Here is an 11,772-nt window from a genome sequence, read left to right on the forward strand (position 1 = left end):
ATACATAAGTCAAAAAAAAAAAAAAAAAAAAAAAAAAAAAAAAAAAAGAAAAAGACATACTGTACTCCCATACTGGACAAAGAAATCTGCATGTATACCCTACTAATAGCCTACAGCACACACTACTGATGGTTTGTTCAGAGTTAACCTCAACCACAGAAGACCAGAGGCTCTTGTTAATAGAACCTTGATACCAGCAGACACTAATTATTCTGTGTTTCAAGAACTGTTTGAAACCAGACACCCAAGGAATAGGAGATAAATGAAAGGGATAACACGGGAGACATGACATTGGGCCCACTCTCAATTGCTATGTGACCACAGGCAAATCTGAGCTCTGAAAGGATCAACCACCTTGTTTCTGTTCTCCCCAACTCCATATAATTTGCTGGCCGAAGATTAGATGTGGCCCCAGATTACCCGCTCTGAAATAAAGCACAATTTATAGCTCAATCTGCCTCTTCTCATTTGCCCTTGGGGTAGCAGGCTATCGGTGAGGATCATGAGGATCGGATCAGCTCTCTCCTGCACCCTCCCTGCCCATCACAGGCCTTCCCCCAGCAGCAGTCCCCAGCTGGAAGCCATGTGCCAAAACAAGCTACCTCACTTCAACTGCTTCTGCCAGTGTTTATCACAGGGGACAGCCCCCAACCTCAAACACATCCTACAATCAAAATTAGCCAAATTCTCAACTTTAATATTTAACAAAACCAACCAGACATATTTTTAAAATCTTTCTAGTATAATAAAACACATTTATTCCTTCCTGATCTCTCACAGGGTTCCTAAAAGCTTAGGCAGTCACTTTGAGTGCCTTTTGTTATACACAGCCGGCCCCACAGGTCACTAAATTGAGGAGGGGTAAGACTGAAAGTGCCCTGGGAATGACAGGAAGATGATGGAGCTGGTCATCAAACGGCCTAGTGGATTAAAGCTGAGACTTTGAGTCCCACCCTGCAGTCACGGCAGGGGGGGCACAGCAGCCGAGGCTCACCTGTGTGCACTGTGCACTCTCAGCACAGCAGCTGTGCTCTGAAGCGTGCTCTGTATACTGGCATACAATAATTGAGTCACCCCAAAGTTTTCACGGAAGGGGCAGAAGGTGTGGCTCCCAATATGTGAAAGTGAGACCTAAGGAAAACCACTAGCTACAGCTTAAGGGCTGGTAGACATTTAAGCTAGTCTTCAGCCCAACCTTTGTCATCTTCACAACATTTGTCCTCACCAAAATCTCAATCTTTGCAACTGAACAAAGAAGAACAGTGTAGGGGAAGAGGCTCCGTGAGAGAAGTGCTTATACACCACGCAGGGGAGGAGGCAGGGTCGGCAGGGAGGAGACCAAAGTGGTTTGGGCTGAGAGAAAAGATGCTTCACTACTGACACTCAGGAAACAGCTCTTCCGTGTGTTCAGGGTACTTTCAAGATATATTTTTTTAATGGTTTATTTATTTATTTTATGTATATGAGTATACCATTGCTATCTTCAGACACACCAGAAGAGGGCATCAGACCCTATTGCAGATGGTTGTGAGCCACCATGTGGCTGCTGGGAATTGAACTCAGGACCTCCGGAAGAGCAGTCAGTGCTCCAGTCCAAGATTTTTTTTTTTAAAGTACTAGATTTAATTATTTTTTATTTTATGTCTGAGTGTTTTGCCTGCATGTTTGTTGTGGGTACCACATGCATACCCAGTGTCCCCAGGATCACAAGACAGCGCCAGATCCCTTGGATCGTGAGTTACAGATGGTTATGAGCCTCAGAATGGGTGCTGGGAACTGACCGAGGTCCTGTGCAAGAGCAAACAGGAGGCCATCGCTTAACCAACAAGCTGTCTCTCCATCGCTTAACCAACAAGCTGTCTCTCCATCTCTTAACCAACAAGCTGTCTCTCCAGCCCAGGTCAGTCCCATCCAGAGTGATGATGCTGCATACCTACAGTCTCAACACCAGGAGAGCCACTGTGGGAGGAGTTTGAGGGAGCTCAGCCATATTTGCAAGATTTCTTTCAAACAAAACACAAGAGAAAACAAGAACAAACAACCAGGATAGTCACTGGTACCTTTCTTGTTTAACTGAAAATCATTATTACTGAATTCATCACAGCTCAGCATCAATTAACTATATCCTCTGATGCAATTATGTGGTGCTCAGATTACTACATATACATAGGCTACATCACTTTTATTATAAAGAGGGTTATTTATCACTTATTAAATATAAATACAAGATAAACAAACACACTTGCATCCCAAACCACTTTTAAAACACGACTAAAGAAGCAAACCACATAAAGATTGCAAGGCTGTTTGTCAAATGACTTACGTCACTAGTTAAACTGCCCTTAGAGGAAGAGAACTTTACTCCATGTATGCACACACACACACACTCACAACTTACCTACACCAAAGGAGCTGTTAGCAGCAGAACCAGATGTGGGGTTGCTATCGGGAGCTGGTGAACTGGTCACATTGCTTCCAGTGGTATTTGTTTGCTGAGCTGAGTTATCTTGCGGCCTAGTGTAAATAAATAACAATGCAGGATGCAGAACTCATTATTTTAAAAAGAATTAAAATTTCAATAGCCAGAAAAACAAAGAGTAAGCTCTTGTAAACAGAATGCCATCAATACTTTGCCTGAAATGACTAAGCATCACAAACAAATATTGAGAATACAGTAACACTTTAAGAAACTACTACTGCCTCTATTCTCTGAATACAACATACATGAAATGTGTCACTGCTTTCAATCACAGTGATTATACAGGAAAGCCAAATAGTTATCACCCCGCAGAAGGCCACCATCCACAGAGCTCAAACAATCAATTTTCTAGTTCCACAGTGTTAATAGTAGTTTAACTTACATTCTTGAAACTGTTAAAGGTAGAAAACTTAATACAGCAAAGGGGCTGGAGAGATGGCTCAGCAGTTAAGATCACTTGCTGCTCTTCCTGAGTGTTCAGTTTCCAACACTCACATCAGGTGGCTCACAACCACTTGTAACTACTACAGCTTCAAAGGCACTCATGTGCACATCCCATACACACAGACACACAATGTGCAGGCATAAAAGCTGATGGACTGTCAAGGCATCGGCTGTGACAAAGGGGAGAGTTGCTGGCTGAGTGGGCTGGTTCTGATATCACTCTATAACTAGGCAAGAGTCTCACGCGTCTCCCCCTTTGACTGCCAGGCTACTGACATAATGATCCAAGGAGCTGAACTTTCTCTGCAACTCCATGCTGGGAGGAAGAAAGGCTGGAGACCTGGTGCCACAGGGCGAGCCTGCCAGCTGGAAAGTGATCTCATCACAGCCTTTGACAACTGGGTAGGTAGACCACCTTGTAGGAGTGACTGAAGCCAAGACAAAGATGGGTCACTAGGCAGGGCCTCTCTTTTACCAGGACTACTTAGTTATGTATGCCTCTTACCCTTTATTTAAGCCTAACCTTATGTCATGACTCAGAAGATGGGGATGGGAAGGCTGTCATTGGTCTCTATCTTGTTCTTCTCAGTGTGGCATTCAATGGATTTTTCTTCTCATCATCAGCATTAGTTGTCTGTTTCAATGAGGACAAGGAGTGGAGCCAGCTTGTTCAGTTGGCTGGGGCCAGGGCTCTGACACTAACCACTGGGTGCCATCTTTAGAGTTCTTTAGAACAGCAGGCTTTATTAGAGAAGTCTCCCTCATCTGACACCAATCTGATTATGGACCTTGTTACATCATTTACTGATTCAAAGGTCTAGTTTTCACTTCAACATCTCAGAAATCATAATCTACCTTACACGTGCTTCATATCCCAGCATGAATCACCATGTCTGCATATGTGTGCTCTGTGCTATACTGCTCTCATACAAGAAGCTATCAAGTATACAGGAGCACAGGAAGAACACACTTCCTCATCAGTTCTTGGGGGACAGCACAAAGCCTGCTAGGGTGTGCATGACAGAGAAGCTGCTCCTAGAGCAAATGCTACAGCAAGCTCTTGTAAGACACTTCGCTGCGAGGCTTTCAACTGCAGTCACATGGATAGCAAAGGAAGCGTTGGAAGACTCCTAAGACCGGCTGTTCCCAGGGAGTGAACCTGTGACCCCAGTGCTCAGGAGGCCTGGACTGGACTGCCCTTCCGTCCATCTCTAATAGAAACCCAGTGTGGCAACACAGTCACAGACGCAGGCTAACCCTTGCTAGGCAGCATGGCAAGTCAAGGCCAGCCACAAAGGTAACACTAATAAACTGCTAAGGTTAGGAGGCCCCAGTCATTTACTCCAGTACATCATCTGAGATGATTTGTATAGTGGAATGAGATTAAGAAAATTCCAAATTCAAGTAAGTCTGATGAAGCCTTTTTGCTAATAATGAAACAAAAATTTAGATGGTATCCAGTACAATAATAAGTTTCTTTCAAAAATGTATCACACATTAATGATTTATACTCTGCTAACATGTTACAGAAACCATGTCTAAAACTTTCCCTAAAGAAAACAGCTAAAAAAAAACAAGTTGGTACCTAACTCAAAATGTTCTACGTAATAACCAGCTGAATTTTGTAAAGTATTAAATGGGGGCCAGCCATGAATCTGCATCCCAACCCTCCCCACAGAAATATTCAGATACTAGGAAGGCATGGAGTCACAATGTTGTTTTTCACCAAACACTCAAGAGAAACAAGGAAAGGTACTTTAAACCATTTAAGTACTAACAAGGAAAGCTCCTTAGAGCCTGAACTGGTTATTTAAACAGACATACCTGTTCTGTGTTTTGATGACAAGGTGAACCGTAAGTCCATCATGAATCCCATGCTGACTCAGAGTATCTTGATCTTTTAAAATTTTTCCAGCAAATATCAACACAAGTTGGTCAATATGAGATTTAAAACGTTTAGAGATTTCTTCTTTGAACTAAATAAAATAAAAAATAAATAAATAAATTACATATGTGTTTTTAACATAGAAGTTTGTATAGCACCACCCAGACTAGTTTGTAGAAGTTCCTCCAGAGGCCCTACTACAAACGCTACACCTCCTCCTCAGAGTACAACCATCCTGTCTCTTAACAGGAAGGACTCACTCCAGATGTCAGGGCTGTGGTTCCTGCACAGATGGAGATGACACGATGTTTGTTTCCTTCTTTTGCCAACAGGACCCAATGTAGTTGGGGGTCACAAAGGGGCTTCGCTAAGCTTACTGTAACTGTCCCCCCACCCCAATCTCTATAGTTAGCCCCCTCTCTTTTGAATTCCAGTACACACACACACTGGCAAGCTCACATTCACAGCCATTTTTACTATCCTTATCACTTCTTTCACTCAATGCCTGTTGCCAAGCAGTAACATGGAAAAGCAAATAGGAAAGAAACAGGGAAATCTTTTCCATAGATTCAAATAAACTATAAACAAAGAAAGCACAAAGACAGTGAAGAAGGCTTTCCAGAACTGAAAAACAAAAGAAATATTAGGAAGAAATCAGGAAAACCTGGAGAACTGCTTGCTGGAGAACAGACCAGCCTGCAAGTGCAGAGAAAGAACAAGACACCGCAGACAAATGCTTACCATTCCTTAAGTCTCTACTAAAATATCCAGAATATCCAGGCTTCATTCAAATTAGAAAACTTCAGAGTGGCCTGGGAACCCACAGTAACAGACTACACCAGAGCACCACAATTGAAACCTGAAGAATCTCTTCATTACAAGTCTACCCACTACCTTACAGAAGCCAGCACTGCCACAAGGAAACATGGTACACAGACATGAATCCAATGAGAAGGGAGGGCTCAGTGTTCCAGACCGGAAATACTTCTGGAAGCCGCTAAGTTGTCTTTAACATCAGTAAGTGACCCTAATTTAAAAATATCCCAAATCTAAACTGTATCGTAGTCACTCAAAGGTCTCAGACTCAAGACCACGTGGGAGAGGGAGACTCAGCATCTGCGCATCTAAGGCTTGAGACGCTCACAGCATCATCAGGAACACAGCCGCATGTTATGATCAGAGTTGAGAAACAGTGAGCTATACGTATTCTGTACATTTATATATGAACAAAACTCTCAAGGTAAGTCTCAACACTGCATACACACCTATAATTCTGTGTGGTCGGTGTGGTTCTGAGACACGATGTCACTCTGCAGCAGAGAGTGACTTCAAACTCCCAGTGGAGCCTCCCCAGTCCTGGCATCACAGGCTTGAGCACGTCACCCAACAACCTGGATTTTACAACCTACCTTCTCAACTCATACACACAAACTTTTGAAAAGGCCAAAAAGTATATGCATATAAAATGTACTACAGTAAATATTTTGGAACTTTCTCATCTGAGCTCCCCCTCCCATTTGAAACTATATGTTTTATAATCTTTTTGTTGGTGGTGATTTTTTGAGAAAGGTCTCTACATAGCCCTGGCTATCTTGAATTTCATTATGTAGACCAGGCTGGCCTCAATCTCACAGAAATGCATCAGCTTCTGCAGGTAATTAAACAAACTATGTGATATATAATCTTTTTACCTAGGTATTTCCAGGTGACTTAAAAAGAAAAATCTTCACAAAACACCATTTATATTCTATAGCACTCTACATGGAAACAGCACGACTCGGCCATCTGTTAGGTAGTTCCTAATAATAAAGACAATATTTTTATAAGGCTTAAATTACAATGCATAAAATCCAAGCGCTGAGCACAGCAGTGGTGGCCACTCTTTTGCTGCTCCCTTGATTCACAGGAACTCTGGGATAAGGAGGAATCTTTTTTTTAGACACAGAGAAAAGGGATTGAAGACTTGGCCCCAAATGGTGTTAATAATAAATTGCTGCACTGGGTTTCCAGCATAGATCTGATTTCAAGGCCAAACCGATACAGATCATATACAAAATAAATCAAAATGTATTAACTAAATGTGTAGCTTTTATTATAGGTTTATTATAATCAATAAAATGCATGCTGGGCAGTGGCACAAGACTTTAATCCCAGCACCTGGGAGGCAGAGGCAGGTGGATCTCTTAGTTCAAGGCCAGCCTGATCTACAGAGTGAGTTCCAGAACAATCAGGGCTACACAGAGAAACCCTGTCTCGAAAAACCAAAACAAACAAACAAACAAACCTCATAGTAGTAGGAGAGAACTAGTCTTTGACTTCCACATGTGTATTGTGGTACACACACACACACATAATAAACAAGTATAGTTCTATAGCACTTTATAGTATTTGAAGATTTGAAGGTAAGACGCTAGACCTAAGGCATGCTCCTACTTTTGCCTCCAAATTCCAACAACACAAAAGGATGTTTTTAAAGCTTCACCAGGCATTGTGACACAAACCTTTAATCTTACCTCAAGGGAAGCAGAGGCATGAAGATCTCTGTGAGTTAGAGGCCACCCTGGTCTACCCAGGAAATTCCAAAATAGCCAAAGCTACACAGAGTGTTGACTCTGTGTCTCCAAATATATATAGTTCACATGCCACATAATATGGCCACTTAAAGTGTGTAATTCAAAAGTCTTCAGTGTATTTAGAAATAGGCTGCATTGATAAGAGTCAATTTCAGAACATCCTCATTCTCAAAAAGAAACCTGTACCTGCTTATCACTTTCCTGTGCACTCATTAATTCCATCCCCATTTCCCAAAAAGCCCCACTAATTTACATTTATGCCTATAAATTTGCCTATTTGGTATCACTCATTCATATCCTTAACCTACTCAGTCATCTAGGGAGGTCCTTGGTACTGACTTGGTGTATTTTCAAGGTACTGAACACTAAAGTGCCCAGAACAACAACAAAACCAAAACCAAAACCAAACAGCATACCTGTACTTAATGATTATGGACACTAAGACCATTGCAGACCAGAGATAAACTGTCTTAAAGTCTTAGCCTCTCATTCACGGCTCACTTCTGTGTCTAATCTACTATCACTGAATCAAAAATCTTTAAATGTATTATCCTCCTCCAACCCTAACCCTAAGAAGCTGCTGGGTGGTGGTGGTGTCCGTCTTTAACCCCAGCAGTTGGAAGACTCTGGCAGGAGGGTCTCTGAACTTGAGGCCAGCCCGGTCTACAGAGGAACTCGAGTTCCAGGACTACACAGAGAAACCCTGTCTCGAAAGCCAAAAAGAAACAAACAAATCCAAAAAGTAAGAAACCATTATATCTAAGAAACCATCTGAAACAGCAATTTCCTCTCTTCGCTGTACCCACCTATCTGTGATCTCCACCAATGTAACTGACAAAACTACTTTATTGTACTCTGAAACATCTTGTAACTACCTCCACAGCAGACCTTGCCTTTCAAGATACCCTCAGCACATGTTCCTGGGCCATAGTCAAGTTATATTTGGTCTGTGCTCTGCATCACCATTTCTTTCTGTAGCTCCCCCATCTCTGCACCAGCATCCCTGGTGACTGCTGGTGTCCGCTCATCTCACTCCCCTCCTAGCTCTACGGGAGGGAAGGCTGCGGGCTCCCCAGAGCCTCACCGACAGCTTTGACCTTTATTCTCCTGATAACACAATGGTACTGTGCACCTTTCTGCATGCTCACTGCCCACATGGGAGCTATACTCAGGTCCTCACACTTGCAAGCAAGCTTTGCCCAAGACTCCCCATTTTCTTGAAAGCTGAAAACTAGCTAAACACCCAATCTCTTATAGAGCCATATCTCACCTCATTTCGCACGGCCCTCAGAGACCAAAACGAGTAAAGGAAGTGAAGAAAACAAAACCAGGATTGCTCCTCAACAGACTAACACCATCAGATCTAGTCAGTGGTCCATGTGGGCTCTAGGGGGCATGGACGGAAGCAAGGCTAGATGGACATGATCTAAATACATATAGAAACAAACGCACATTTTCAAAGAATACAAAATATGACTTTAGAAAGTCTGAATGGCAGATCAAGCGTCATCTGTAAATGGGAGGCTGAATCCACATGTGAGTAAAGTCAAGTGTCACCTGGGTTAACTGACAGGGGACAGCCACAGGCAATGCCAGAACATGTTAACAGCATCCTTCCATGGTAAAAGTCAGCAAAGAAAACAAGACAAGCACCTTTATTTGTAAACAGAAGTGTGACTACAAACTGTATGTCAAGCACATCCTTAAACTATGAGCCAGTAGAGGGTTCCCTCTAAAATCAGTAACAGAGCCGAGCTGTGCACTGAGGACACCTGGTCTTTAAAGCCCTGGTCAACATAAGGGAAAGGGAAAGAAAAAGAGGGGATGGGAACCTGCTCTCATCGGTCCCCAGCCATTGAAGTGTCCTATTGTGTGCCACTTAAAACATCTTTCAAGAAATTAGAAGATGAATAGACGAGGCAAAAAATATTTGCAAAAGGCATATTTGATAACCTTTGATAACCAGCTTTGTGTCCAAAGACACAAAGAAAGTAATCATAAAACTTGACAATCACAATCCAATTTTAAAATGGACCAAAGCAGGCACTTCACCAGAGATATACAGACAACAAATTAACATGAAAGATGCTCCCCCATCACACCAGAGATGTAAAACTAAAGCAAAGAGATAAACAACAGACATCTGTTATAAAACACCCAGAACTCATAATACCAACAACACCAAGTGCTGGCAAGGGTATGGAGCAACAGAAAGGCCTTCACAGGGTGAGACTGAAGAATGAAGGGCCACTGCCTCAAACACACTCTCAGAATGAAATTCATCAACCACTCCTTTATATTTACAAGCTATTCACTTTAAAACCTTCATGTATATCTACATAGGTTTCGCTCATAGTTGTCAATTCCTCAGTAGATAATGTGTAGTGTGTTCAGATAAGCACTGAAAAGAGGTGTACTCTAAAGTCATGAAAGGATGTGGAGGGACTTTAGATGTATATTACCAAGCAAAAGCTGACAAATGAAAAAGGACCCACTATGTGATCTAACCCACTGACCAAGCCCAGAACCTTCTGCAGGCTAGGAAAGTTCTCTACCACTGAGTAGCAGCATCTCCTAGGTCCCACCTATTTGCACTTATAAATGTTTTTCTAAAGGGAGAATTAGCGATCTAGGGTTTTATATCCAATAAAAATCCCTCAGAATTAAACTGAAATGTAAAGACAAACATAGTGGCTCACAGGACCTTTTTCTTACTCATAAACAGAGACTGTGACACCTAGTAGGCAGGCAGTTTAGGAACTGTAACAGGGTCCCTCAGGGACAAGAAAACCACCCTGGATGAAGGAATAAAAGTAAAAAACTGTTTAGCCAATTCTTCATCAATGCCAACTTTATGAAGCCCTTCTATATCATGTGTCATTTGACAGAGACCAACCAAAAAAAAAGAGAACGGTGTGGGATCCTGGGCACGCAGCGCTAGGAGCTCCAGGATCCATGTATTCTTCTCCAAGTACTTCCTGATGGGAACAGTTTATAAACCCATGGAGAATCTCCAAAGGACATAAAAACAGTATATACCTACCAACTAATAAAGGACATAAAAACAGTATATACCTACCAACCCAATAAAGGACATAAAAACAATATATACCTACCAACCCAATAAAGGACATAAAAACAGTATATACCTACCAACTAATGAAGGACATAAAAACAGTATACACCTACCAACTAATGAAGGACATAAAAACAGTATATACCTATCAACTAATAAAGGGGGCCGCTGGGATCAGGCCAACGACTTGATCCAAGAGCAACAGGAGAGAAGGTACACACAACAGGCAGGATAAACAGAAACCAAGGTCCCCAGGACCACACTGCTGTATTTAAACACGACTTCTTCATACTGCCAGAAAGAGAGAACTAGGGCTAAGGCTGTGGCTGATCAGCTGGGACAGTGCTTGCCTAGCCCACAGGTAAGGCTGGGTTAAATCCTCAGCATGCCCAGCAGGGGTTGGAGGGAAAGAAGGAAGAATGTGGGCATCTCGGGCAGATGGTGACCCCTGTGAGCTCGGCAGGCACCCTCTTTAAGATGGAGGTCTATACAGTAACCCTGGTCTACATGTGATTGCACAAACACACACAATTATTAAAAAAGAAAAAAACAACTCAAAATAAAACAAGTGGCCGATCCACTTCATCAATAAGCATCTTTTGAAGCACATTTAACAAAACAGGCTGACACCGGGTCAAAATTCACTGACACACTTCAAAAATTGGAACCTTATCAAGCAGTACCCCAGTGACATTTTATGAGACACAGGAAAAGACACCACTTTCTTTTGTTTGTTTGTTTGTTTTTTGTTTTGTTTTGTTTTCCGAGACAGGGTTTCTCTGTGTAGCCTTGGCTGTCCTCGAACTCAGAAATTCGCCTGCCTCTGCCTCCCGAGTGCTGGGATTAAAGGCGTGTGCCACTTTCTAAGTGAACAAAAATATTTTACTTCACACACACACACACACACACACACACACACATTCACACACTAAAGAGTGAAGAAGTCAGAGACAAAACAGCAGCCACACAGATCAGCAGAGGGCTGGAGAGAGCACCGAGATGCTCCTGCAGAGAGTAAGTCTGGCTCCTCATAACCAATGTGGTGGCTCAGCCATCTCAACTCTGGTTCTAGAGGACCCAGCACTCTGCCCTGGCTTCTATCTGTGTCAGCATGTGCTTGGTGTACACATGTACACATAATAACAATAAATACATCTTTTTTTTTTTAAGTGAAAATATTTTTTTTATTATTATTTTCTTTATTTACATTTCAAATGCTATCCTGAAAGTTTCCCATACCCCTCCCCCCACCNCNGTTCCCCTTCCCACCCACTCCCACTACTTGGCCCAGGCCTTGCCTTGTGCTAGGTCATAT

At 42.4% G+C, this 11,772-nt stretch overlaps 1 protein-coding gene across 2 annotated transcripts in view; it reads right to left on the reverse strand.

Moving 5' to 3' along the window:
• Ubqln1 (ubiquilin 1) overlaps nucleotides 1-11,772 on the reverse strand; it is a 39,425-nt gene that overhangs the window by 17,365 nt on the left and 10,288 nt on the right. For both annotated transcript variants that reach the window (XM_021215454.2, XM_021215453.2), the window contains exons 2-3: nucleotides 4,748-4,899; nucleotides 2,399-2,514 (exon numbers count right to left, since the gene is read on the reverse strand). In XM_021215454.2, coding sequence (XP_021071113.1) covers nucleotides 2,399-2,514; nucleotides 4,748-4,899 — 268 coding nt within the window. The remainder of the gene's footprint in view (nucleotides 1-2,398; nucleotides 2,515-4,747; nucleotides 4,900-11,772) is intronic.

This window comes from Mus pahari, chromosome 16 (assembly GCF_900095145.1).
Source record: "Mus pahari chromosome 16, PAHARI_EIJ_v1.1, whole genome shotgun sequence".
Lineage (NCBI taxonomy): Eukaryota > Metazoa > Chordata > Mammalia > Rodentia > Muridae > Mus > Mus pahari.